The sequence below is a fragment of the Mustela erminea genome, chromosome 8 (genome assembly GCF_009829155.1).
Source record: "Mustela erminea isolate mMusErm1 chromosome 8, mMusErm1.Pri, whole genome shotgun sequence".
NCBI lineage: Eukaryota > Metazoa > Chordata > Mammalia > Carnivora > Mustelidae > Mustela > Mustela erminea.
In genome coordinates this window covers 73,419,076-73,431,604 of record NC_045621.1, presented here as the reverse complement: position 1 = coordinate 73,431,604, position 12,529 = coordinate 73,419,076, and the positions used below count along the sequence as shown (strand labels likewise).

Genomic DNA, 12,529 nt, shown 5'->3' with positions numbered 1-12,529 from the left:
TCACTTAATTTAAAATGCTTTTGCTTCACACCTCAAATAATTCATACTGTAGCATGACATGAAATCTCTAATAGAGGAAGTTCTTTGTTGATTAAAAAAATGTGGAAATTTACAAAGCTAGAAGTAGATCATATATATTGAATTTAAATATAACTGAATTTGACTGCACATATATATGGCATGTGTGCAGAAACTGTATTATGAAGATTGTTCATCTTATTCATCACTTTTATACCCAGGATAAATTTGAGATAAATTTTACTATTTAATCTAGTCACTCGACACTTAATTTGAATTTGGATACTACCACATACTACGACATGTAATGACAAAGCTTGGGGTAGCTTCGCTTGGCTCAGAACCCAAACTTGTTATATAAAAAGTAAGACAGACTCAAATCAGAGGAAGAATGTGGGCTTCATTTAAAAGTTTTCTTTGACAATGCAGAAATAACACATGGGGAAAAAATGTTGTAATAATCCCTTTTTTCTGGTGTTTTACTTTCTTAGAAAAACCAAGCCCACCGGAAAAACTTGGAGTAACAGGTGTATCCAGAGATAGTGTTTCCCTGACCTGGCTGAAGCCAGAACACGATGGTGGAAGCAGGATTGTACACTATGTTGTTGAAGCACTAGAAAAGGGACAGAAAAATTGGGTGAGATGTGCGGTGGTCAAGTCAACCCATCACATTGTTTCTGGTCTGAGAGAGAACTCTGAATACTTTTTCCGGGTGTCTGCTGAAAATCAAGCTGGTCTGAGCGACCCAAGAGAGCTTCTGCTTCCTGTTCTTATTAAGGAACAACTAGGTATGTCTAATTTTACGTAGAAGCAAAATTTCAGATGGTTTGTGTTGATTTCATTTTTAGAGACCCTTTTTCACCTTCATCTACTGTATGCTTATTTTTCAGAACCACCCGAAATTGATATGAAGAATTTCCCAAGTCATACTGTATACGTGAGAGCTGGTTCAAACCTTAAAGTTGACATTCCAATTTCTGGAAAACCACTGCCCAAAGTGACCTTATCAAAAGATGGTGTCCCCCTAAAGGCAACCATGAGATTTAATACTGAAGTGACTGCTGAGAACCTGACCATCAATCTCAAAGAAAGCGTTACCACTGATGCTGGAAGATACGAGATCACTGCTGCCAACTCCAGTGGAACAACCAAAGCTTTCCTTAACATCATTGTACTGGACAGGCCTGGTCCCCCAACTGGCCCTGTTGTTATTAGCGATATAACAGAAGAAAGTGTGACTCTCAAATGGGAGCCACCAAAGTATGATGGCGGAAGTCAAGTTACTAATTACATTGTACTCAAGAGAGAGACAAGTACGGCAGTATGGACTGAAGTGTCTACAACAGTTGCAAGGACCACGATTAAAATCATGAAGCTGACCACAGGAGAAGAATACCAGTTCCGCATCAAGGCAGAAAACCGCTTCGGCATCAGCGATCACATAGATTCAGCGTGTGTGCTTGTCAAACTACCATACAGTAAGTTGCAAACTTTTTAAGGATCCCAGGTTTTTATTTACAAAAATATTTTAAGTGTCTGTATTAACCTAAGGGATTTCTCTCTTCTGTAGCAACACCTGGACCACCATCTACACCATGGGTCACTAATGTTACTCGAGAAAGCATCACCGTGGGCTGGCATGAACCAGTGTCCAATGGAGGCAGTCCAGTTATTGGCTATCACCTGGAAATGAAAGACAGAAACAGTATTTTATGGCAAAAAGCCAACAAATTGGTCATCCGCACAACTCATTTCAAAGTCACAACAATCAGTGCTGGACTTATTTATGAATTCAGAGTATATGCAGAAAATGCTGCTGGTATTGGAAAACCCAGCCATCCTTCTGAGCCAGTCCTAGCCATTGATGCCTGTGGTATGTATTTTTCATGGGGAGGAGGATTCAGACTACTTAAAAATGCAACTCTTATTTCTGCAAAGCAAAATAATGTTGACGCAAGTTCCACTGACTTGCCTTCTCTTCTTACCACAGAGCCTCCAAGAAATGTCCGTATCACCGATATTTCAAAGAACTCTGTCAGCCTCTCATGGCAACAACCAGCTTTTGATGGAGGAAGCAAGATAACAGGCTACATTGTTGAGAGACGAGACCTCCCAGATGGCCGATGGACCAAGGCCAGCTTCACCAATGTTATCGAGACTCAATTTGTCGTTTCTGGCTTGACACAGAATTCCCAGTATGAATTCCGTGTCTTTGCGAGGAATGCCGTTGGTTCAGTCAGCAATCCATCTGAGGTTGTAGGCCCCATTACGTGCATTGATTCTTATGGTAAGCATTTTTAGAACTTTGAATCCCAAAAGCAATTTAACTCAATGTTTGTCCATACTTTTTCTAGTCCTGATCTATAGAATATCTTTTACTATGCACCTTAATTAGATATTTAGAAGAAAGTATGTACAACAGCTGGGAGTCTCAGGAGAATTCCTTAGTATCTCCTGCTCTTTTAACTGTGAAATGTGAGATTTGGACAACAGGATATCTAAAGTCCCTTCCAAATTCAACCTGTTAGAATGCTTGGTATGAGCTGCTACTTTCCCTTTTCTATTTTAAACTATCAGAGTCAATAATTAAAACCATGGTTGAATGCACAGAAAATATTACCCTTAAATAAGTAAAAAACTAAACAGAGGTGTTAACAATAATAGTATTAGCAGTAGCTAAAATTTACTGGGTATTTTTCATGAATTCTCTCCCTTAATTTTAACAACCCTAACATTGGCCCATTCTACAGAACAGGAACTGAAAAAAAAAAAAAAAAAAAGAACAGGAACTGAGGTTCAGAGCACTTAGTAACTTCCCTAACATGGAGAAGCTCATTAGTGTAGAGTGGGAATTCAAAGAGACTCCAGGACTCTCTCTATGTTGTTGTCATTCCAAAAAAAAACATACTTGGCCATTCTGGAAAACAGGAACACATTCAACTTCACAGCAGTTTCAAAATTAAAATTTCTTGAGGGTTAGGTATCCTGTGATACCTTGTCTAAAAGTTCCCTGTGTTCAAGGAGTCTCTCTGGTGTCCAGGCAAAAGTATCTCCTGCTCAGAATCGCAGGGCTGCTCTTTATGAATCAGGCTTTGTGGACACTGTTGTGAGACTGTGAAACAAGTCAAATTTAGTTCTGTTTCTCAAAAGTTCTAAGCAGCCTGGCAGAAAATCTGTCCAGTGACATATAGAGCTCTGTGAGTAAAGAATTCAGACTTCAAGAGTCAGACTTGAACGACCCAAAGTTGGATGTCAGTAAACTGCAAAGGGAAAACTAGAATAGGAGATAGTCCGAGGAAAAGAAAGGAGAACCTAGAATGAGACAAAATGTATAATGCAGCTTCTTCGAGGATGTTCTCACTACCGTATCCCATTCTGTCCCAGAAATTAAACACCCAATAGACTTTAAAATACATTTCAAAGGCACTAAAGTGCCTGTGTGATTACTACAGTGTCACCGAAGGACAGAGCTTCCTCACAACCTATATTCCCCATCTGGATAGAAGCCTGGCTTCCAAAATTTAAATGTTTAAAATAATAAATAAATAAAATTAGAACTATTATATACTTAGATATTACTTAGTAAAAGCCAATGACCTTGCTTTGATGTTGCAATTATTTTTTTCCATCCTTGTAATCTTTTAAATATTTCTCATCTGTTTTTCCCACAGGTGGACCTGTAATTGATTTGCCTCTAGAATATACAGAGGTTGTGAAATACAGAGCAGGTACATCAGTAAAGCTCAGAGCTGGCATTTCTGGTAAACCTGAGCCTACAATTGAGTGGTATAAAGATGATAAAGAGTTACAAACCAATGCACTGGTGTGTGTTGAAAATACCACCGACCTTGCATCTATACTCATCAAAGATGCAAGTCGCCTGAATAGTGGAAGCTATGAACTAAAACTAAGGAATGCCATGGGCTCAGCCTCGGCCACCATCAGAGTACAGATCCTTGGTAGGTGCTGCTGATAGGCCAATGTCATATTTTGTTTGCCTAGAACTTAGCAATTTTAAATTAGTAGCTTTTTAAAAAGTACTGACTGACATATTGTTTTATTCTTTCATTCACAGACAAACCAGGACCTCCAGGTGGTCCCATTGAATTTAAGACGGTCACTGCTGAAAAAATAACCCTTCTCTGGCGCCCTCCAGTGGATGATGGTGGTGCAAAAATCACTCACTACATCGTGGAAAAACGTGAGACAAGCCGCGTAGTGTGGTCTATGGTGTCTGAAAATTTGGAAGAGTGCATCATAACAACCACCAAAATTATCAAAGGAAATGAATACATATTCCGGGTTCGAGCCGTAAACAAATATGGAATTGGGGATCCACTGGAATCTGACCCCGTGGTGGCAAAGAATGCCTTTGGTGAGACATGAGTTCATCAGCAAACTGAAATCGAATGTTTGAAATTTTTCAAATGAATTACTCTGCTAGCTTGTATGTTTTCTCAGAATGATTTTCTTAGAATGTTTTCTTTTGTCTCACATCTCCCCTCACTGTCATCTTTGTCACAAGGGAAAGGATAGTCAGTGAAACTACTATACTATACTCTTGCATAGGATTTGAAGATTGAAAGGTAGAATTTATCAGTGATGTCAATCCTTCAAACTCATTTTTTCCTTTTTCTTTCTAAATAGTTACTCCTGGGCCTCCAGGCATACCAGAGGTAACCAAGATTACCAAGAATTCAATGACTGTTATCTGGAGCAGGCCAGTTGCAGATGGTGGCAGTGAAGTAAGCGGCTATTTCCTTGAGAAAAGAGACAAGAAAAGTCTAGCATGGTTTAAAGTCTTAAAGGAGACTATCCGTGACACCAGAGAGAAAGTGACCGGACTAACGGAAAACAGTGACTACCAATACCGAGTTTGTGCTGTAAATGCTGCTGGTCAGGGTCCATTTTCTGAACCATCTGACTTCTACAAAGCTGCCGATCCAATCGGTAAGTGCTCATCAACGCAGCATCTTCACCTATGTCTCCTTCATGCCCCTAAATTGTACATGACCATGTAATCACTGAGTGTAATTCTGGTCATTCCAGACCCTCCAGGCCCACCAGCTAAGATAAGAGTCGCAGATTCAACCAAATCCTCCATCACTCTTGGCTGGAGTAAACCCGTCTATGACGGAGGCAGTGCTGTTACTGGATACGTTGTTGCGATGAGACAAGGAGAGGAAGAGGAATGGACTATTGTCTCTACCAAGGGAGAAGTCAGAACCACAGAATATGTGGTATCGAACCTGACACCTGGAGTCAACTACTACTTCCAGGTATCTGCTGTAAACTGTGCTGGACAAGGAGAACCTATAGAAATGACTGAACCTGTGCAAGCTAAAGATATACTTGGTATGTACCTACTCGTATCATTGTGTGTGTTTTTTTTTTTTTTTAATGAGAGTGCGTCTAGGAAATCATTCATTTTCTTGCTTTAAAATTCAAAATTTATGTCCATTTTACGTCTACAGAGGAACCAGAGATTGACCTAGATGTGGCTCTCAGAACCTCTGTTATAGCTAAAGCTGGTGAAGACGTACAAGTGTTGATTCCCTTCAAAGGCAGACCTCCACCTACTGTCACATGGAGAAAAGATGAGAAGAATCTTGGCAGTGATGCTAGATACAACATTCAGAACACTGATTCATCTTCATTACTCATCATTCCTCAAGTCACTCGCAACGATACAGGGAAATATATTCTCACAATAGAAAATGGCGTTGGTCAAGCAAAGTCTTCCACTGTGAGCGTTAAAGTGCTGGATACACCAGCCGCCTGCCAGAAACTACAGGTGAAACATGTTTCTCGAGGCACAGTCACTCTGTTCTGGGATCCTCCTCTCATTGACGGAGGATCTCCCATAATCAATTATGTCATTGAAAAGAGGGATGCCACCAAGAGAACATGGTCTTCAGTGTCACACAAATGTACCAGTACAACCTTTAAGATAACAGATTTGTCAGAGAAAACTCCATTCTTCTTCAGAGTTCTTGCAGAAAATGAAATTGGAGTTGGGGAGCCCTGTGAAACTACTGAGCCAGTGAAGGCTGCTGAAGTCCCAGCTCCTATCCGTGATCTTTCCGTGAAAGACTCAACAAAGACATCTGTCACCCTGAGCTGGACCAAGCCTGACTTTGATGGTGGTAGCATCATCACAGAATATGTTGTGGAAAGGAAAGGGAAAGGTGAACAAACATGGTCACATGCCGGCACAAGTAAGACCTGTGAAATTGAAGTTACCCAACTTAAGGAACAGTCAGTCCTGGAATTCAGAGTATCTGCCAAAAATGAGAAAGGACTCAGTGATGCTGTTACTATTGGGCCAATTACAGTGAAAGAACTTGTGATTACACCTGAAGTTGACCTGTCAGATATCCCTGGGGCACAGATCGCTGTGAGAATTGGGCATAATGTACACCTCGAATTGCCTTATAAAGGAAAACCCAAACCATCTATCAGTTGGCTGAAAGATGGTTTGCCACTGAAAGAAACCGAGCATGTTCGTTTCAGTAAAACCGAAAACAAAATTACTTTGAGTATTAAGAACGTCAAGAAAGAAAACGGAGGGAAATACACCCTTATTCTCGATAATGCTGTCTGTAGAAACGCCTATCCCATTACAATCATCACACTTGGCCCACCGTCCAAGCCCAAAGGGCCCATTCGATTTGATGAAATCAAGGCTGACAGTGTCATCATGTCCTGGGATGTGCCTGAAGATGACGGAGGAGGAGAAATTACCTGTTACAGCATTGAGAAGCGGGAAACTTCACAAACTAATTGGAAGATGGTGTGTTCAAGTGTTGCCCGGACAACTTTCAAAGTTCCTAATCTGGTCAAAGATGCTGAATACCAGTTTAGGGTTAGGGCGGAAAATAGATACGGAGTCAGCGAGCCACTTGTCTCAAACATTATTGTGGCGAAACACCAGTTCAGGATTCCTGGCCCCCCAGGAAAGCCAGTTGTATACAACGTGACTTCTGATGGCATGTCACTAACTTGGGACGCTCCAGTTTATGATGGTGGTTCAGAAGTTACTGGATTCCATGTTGAAAAGAAAGAAAGAAATAGCATCCTCTGGCAAAGAGTTAATACATCACCAATATCTGGAAGAGAATATAGAGTTACGGGACTCATGGAAGGCCTAGATTACCAGTTCCGTGTATATGCTGAAAATTCTGCTGGCCTAAGCTCGCCCAGTGACCCAAGCAAATTTACTTTAGCTGTTTCTCCAGTAGGTAAGTAACTGAATATTTCTGGAATATATCTAATTCAGCAACTGAATATCCTACTACAAACACACACTGCTTTTCTTCCACTTATCTGCTCCTCACCTATCTTCTGTCCACTCTCGAGAGCTAGTTGAGTAAAGCAAAGGGAATGATTTTAAGTCAGTCTAATAATTTCAAGTTCTTTTTAAAGCTTAGCTAGAAAAAAAAAATATGAAATTAAAATTAGCTTGGGGGATTTATTTATTTTTTTCTTCCACTGTGAATGAATTGATGATAAAAATGGATTACAGAAATGATAGAGTTAATTTCCATACTTTTTCAGACCCTCCTGGCACTCCTGACTACATTGATGTCACCCGGGAAACCATCACACTTAAATGGAACCCACCCCTGCGTGACGGGGGCAGTAAGATTGTGGCCTACAGCATTGAGAAACGGCAAGGGAGCGATCGCTGGGTCAGATGCAACTTTACTGACGTCAGTGAATGTCAGTACACAGTCACAGGACTTAGTCCTGGGGACCGATACGAGTTCAGAATAATTGCAAGAAATGCCGTCGGTACCATAAGTCCGCCTTCACAGTCTTCTGGCATTATCATGACAAGAGACGAAAATGGTGAGCGTTTCCAAGTGATCGCCAAACACGCTTAAGAGCAGTCACTTTTTTTTTTTTTTTTTTTTTTTTATTTGACAGAGATCACAAGTAGGCAGTGAGGCAGTCAGAGAGAGAGGAGGCAGGCTCCCCACAGAGCAGAGAGCCCGATATGGGACTCAATCCCAGGACCCTGAGATCATGACCTGAGCTGAAGGCAGAGGCTTGAACCCACTGAGCCACCCAGGCGCCCCAAGAGCAGTCACGTTTTTTAAAGATACCTTTGGCCCCGGTCTATAACAGGGAAACGAGAACACCATTTCATATAGATTTCCCAGGACTGCTATGTGGATGAATTAGATTTTCTACCTTTCAAATAAAAAGAAGGAAAAAAATTAACTAATTAGCATTGATTCTTTTTAGCATGGTTATTGTTTCACTCTGTTGCCATATAAATAGCATGCAAATGGGAAGGAGTTTTGAGTTTTGTAATTCCAGTCCTTTATAATAAAAACACTCTCAAGAATAACTGTCCAGCTTTTCTGAAGTTACTAAAATACAGCACACCCCTGTGGTACAGTCCTCCCCTTGCTTGAGTGCAGCTGATGACCTCCTACAGGAACTTGTTTGAATATACAGCAGCATTAGGAAGTAAATGATCTATAAATATCTTCTAATTACAAATGGCAATGCAAGATTAATAACACGATAGACATGGGGATGACTTCGTAGCATGCAGATGTCCTGCCCCATAATCTCGATTCTCAATTCTCAATCCTGCTTTCACAACAAGCTTTGGTAACACAGGATATACATTACCATTCCAGGCTTTAGGATATGGTGCTAATGAAAAACATGCTTACGTTTTTATCTAGCCAAACTAACGCATATTATTTCTATATCTTTTATAGTTCCACCAACTGTAGAGTTTGGCCCTGAGTACTTTGATGGTCTCATAATTAAGTCTGGAGAGAGCCTCAGAATTAAAGCTTTGGTGCAGGGACGGCCAGTACCTCGAGTAACTTGGTTCAAAGATGGAGTAGAAATTGAAAAGAAGATGAATATGGAAATAACTGATGTCCTAGGATCCACCAGCCTTTTTGTTAGAGATGCTACCCGGGACCATCGTGGTGTATATTGTGTGGAAGCCAAAAATGCATCTGGCTCCTCAAAAGCAGAAATTACGGTGAAAGTACAAGGTACTTGTGAAACAACTTCTTAATCTTATAATTTATAGGACTTGGGTTAGAGACATGCCTGATTGTACTTTAAGGGGCAAGGAAAAATTACCTCTGGAACCTTTTCTTACAGACACACCAGGAAAAGTAGTTGGGCCAATAAGATTCACCAATATCACTGGCGAGAAGGTGACCCTGTGGTGGGATGCTCCTGTCAATGACGGCTGTGCTCCCGTCACTCACTACATCATTGAGAAACGGGAAACCAGCAGACTTTCTTGGGCACTAATTGAAGATAACTGCCAGGCCCACAGCTATACTGCCACCAAACTAATAAATGGCAATGAATACCAATTCCGTGTTTCTGCAGTTAACAAGTTTGGTGTTGGGAGGCCGCTTGATTCTGACCCAGTAGTTGCTCAAATACAATACAGTAAGTATCTGTTGTTTTTCTAAGGGGTACCATGTCGTAAGATTAACTTCCAATCCACATGTCTAATTTGTCTTAATTTTACAGCTGTTCCTGATGCCCCCGGCACTCCAGAACCTAGTAATGTAACCGGCAATAGCATTACCCTGACATGGGCGAGGCCAGAATCAGATGGTGGCAACGAAATTCAACAATACATCCTTGAAAGGAGAGAAAAGAAAAGCACACGATGGGTAAAAGTGATCAGCAAACGACCAATCTCTGAGACGAGATTCAAAGTCACTGGTCTGATAGAGGGCAATGAGTATGAATTCCACGTCATGGCTGAAAATGCAGCAGGAGTGGGACCTGCAAGTGGTATCTCAAGACTAATCAAATGTCGAGAGCCGGTCAGCCCACCAAGTGCTCCCACTGTGGTCAAGGTGACCGACACGTCCAAGACAACCGTGAGCTTAGAATGGTCTAAGCCAGTGTTTGATGGCGGCATGGAAATAATTGGATATATCATTGAAATGTGCAAAGCTGACTTAGGAGACTGGCAAAAGGTAAATGCAGAGGCGTGTGTGAAAATGAGATACACAGTCACTGACCTGCAAGCAGGTGAAGAATACAAATTCCGGGTTAGTGCTATCAACGGTGCCGGAAAAGGAGAGAGCTGTGAAGTGACCGGTGCAATTAAAGCAGTTGACCGATTAGCAGCTCCTGAGTTAGACATTGATGCAAACTTCAAGCAGACCCATATTGTTAGAGCTGGGGCCAGCATCCGCCTCTTCATTGCCTACCAGGGTAGACCGACTCCTACGGCTGTGTGGACCAAGTCTGACTCCAACCTGAGCATTCGGGCTGACATCCACACAACAGACTCCTTCAGCACCCTCACTGTGGAAAACTGCAACAGAAATGATGCAGGGAAATACACCCTTACCGTAGAAAACAACAGTGGTAGTAAGTCAATCACATTCACTGTAAAGGTGCTAGACACTCCAGGCCCACCTGGCCCAATCACTTTCAAGGATGTGACCCGTGGATCTGTTACACTGATGTGGGATGCTCCTATCCTTGATGGGGGTGCCCGAATCCATCATTATGTGGTAGAAAAACGAGAAGCAAGCCGTCGTAGCTGGCAGGCTATCAGTGAAAAATGCACTCGTCAGATCCTCAAGGTCAGTGACCTGGCAGAAGGCGTTCCATACTATTTTCGTGTTTCTGCTGAAAATGAGTACGGTGTGGGTGAACCCTATGAAATGGCAGAACCGATCGTAGCCACAGAACAGCCCGCTCCACCTAAGAGACTTGACATCATTGACACGAGCAAATCGTCAGCAGTCTTAGCATGGCTTAAACCCGACCATGATGGAGGCAGCCGGATCACTGGCTACCTTCTTGAAATGAGACAAAAGGGATCTGACTTCTGGGTCGAGGCTGGTCGCACCAAACAGATGACTTTCACAGTGGAGCGCCTGGTTGAGAACACCGAATACGAATTCCGTGTGAAGGCTAAGAATGATGCTGGCTACAGCGAACCCAGGGAAGCCTTCTCCTCCGTCATCATCAAGGAGCCTCAAATTGAGCCCACTGCTGATCTCACTGGAATTACTAATCAGCTCATAACTTGCAAAGCAGGAAGCACATTTACCATTGATGTCCCAATCACTGGTCGTCCTGCTCCCAAAGTAACATGGAAGCTTGAAGAAATGAGACTTAAGGAGACAGATCGAGTGAGTATCACAACAACAAAAGACAGAACCACCCTGTCTGTGAAGGATAGCATGAGAGGTGACTCTGGAAGATACTTCTTGACCCTGGAAAATACAGCTGGTGTTAAAACATTTACCATCACAGTTGTGGTCATTGGAAGGCCAGGCCCAGTAACTGGCCCCATTGAGGTCTCATCTGTCTCGGCTGAATCATGTGTCTTGTCATGGGCTGAACCTAAAGATGATGGAGGCACTGACATTACCAATTACATAGTTGAAAAGCGTGAATCGGGTACAACAGCTTGGCAGCTTGTCAATTCCAGCGTCAAGCGCACTCAGATTAAAGTCACTCATCTCACAAAATACATGGAATATTCTTTCCGGGTCAGTTCAGAGAACAGATTTGGTGTCAGCAAGCCTCTAGAATCAGCACCAATAATTGCAGAGCATCCATTCGGTGAGAAAAATAAAAATATTTCAAACTTCATTATTAAGTATTTCCCCTGAATTTTATAAAATTGTATTCATATTTGATGCCTTTGTTTTTTATTTAGTCCCGCCAAGTGCTCCTACCAGACCTGAAGTCTACCACGTGTCTGCCAATGCCATGTCCATTCGTTGGGAAGAACCTTACCATGATGGTGGCAGTAAAATCATTGGCTACTGGGTTGAGAAGAAAGAACGGAACACCATTCTTTGGGTGAAAGAAAACAAAGTGCCATGCTTAGAGTGCAACTACAAAGTGAGTGGTTTGGTAGAAGGACTTGAATACCAGTTCAGAACATATGCACTCAATGCTGCAGGTGTTAGCAAAGCCAGTGAAGCTTCAAGACCTATGATGGCTCAAAACCCAGTTGGTATGTATCAAAATTGAATGGGTACATTAGTTTATCATCATCATTGATACTAGAATTCAGAGTTGTATTTTTTTTAACTTGACTTTCGCATCCCTTCCAGATGCACCAGGAAGACCAGAGGTGACAGATGTCACAAGATCAACAGTGTCACTGATTTGGTCTGCCCCGGTTTATGATGGTGGCAGCAAGGTGGTGGGCTACATCGTAGAGCGTAAGCCCGTCAGTGAGGTTGGAGATGGTCGCTGGCTAAAATGCAACTATACCATCGTATCCGACAATTTCTTCACTGTGACTGCTCTCAGTGAAGGAGACACTTATGAATTCCGTGTGTTGGCTAAGAATGCAGCAGGAGTAATTAGCAAAGGATCAGAATCCACAGGCCCTGTCACTTGCAGAGATGAATATGGTAAAAATAATAATAATAATAATAAAATAACAATCAATGTACTCCTTTTAAATGATCACAATTTTTGTGAAAATAAACGGTCCTATATTTATTCATATCCATTCTGTCTATGATAG

The 12,529-nt window shown here is 41.9% G+C and overlaps 1 protein-coding gene across 1 annotated transcript in view; it reads left to right on the top strand.

The window, feature by feature from the left end:
- The window catches only part of TTN (titin), a 274,226-nt gene that overhangs the window by 240,688 nt on the left and 21,009 nt on the right, over positions 1–12,529 (top strand). The window contains exons 306-320 of the mRNA XM_032356075.1: positions 510–806; positions 909–1,496; positions 1,589–1,891; positions 2,009–2,305; positions 3,690–3,977; positions 4,094–4,393; positions 4,666–4,968; positions 5,068–5,373; positions 5,493–7,259; positions 7,576–7,869; positions 8,757–9,044; positions 9,157–9,456; positions 9,541–11,607; positions 11,705–12,007; positions 12,108–12,413. Of these exons, the coding sequence (XP_032211966.1) occupies positions 510–806; positions 909–1,496; positions 1,589–1,891; positions 2,009–2,305; positions 3,690–3,977; positions 4,094–4,393; positions 4,666–4,968; positions 5,068–5,373; positions 5,493–7,259; positions 7,576–7,869; positions 8,757–9,044; positions 9,157–9,456; positions 9,541–11,607; positions 11,705–12,007; positions 12,108–12,413 (8,007 nt within the window). The remainder of the gene's footprint in view (positions 1–509; positions 807–908; positions 1,497–1,588; positions 1,892–2,008; positions 2,306–3,689; positions 3,978–4,093; positions 4,394–4,665; positions 4,969–5,067; positions 5,374–5,492; positions 7,260–7,575; positions 7,870–8,756; positions 9,045–9,156; positions 9,457–9,540; positions 11,608–11,704; positions 12,008–12,107; positions 12,414–12,529) is intronic.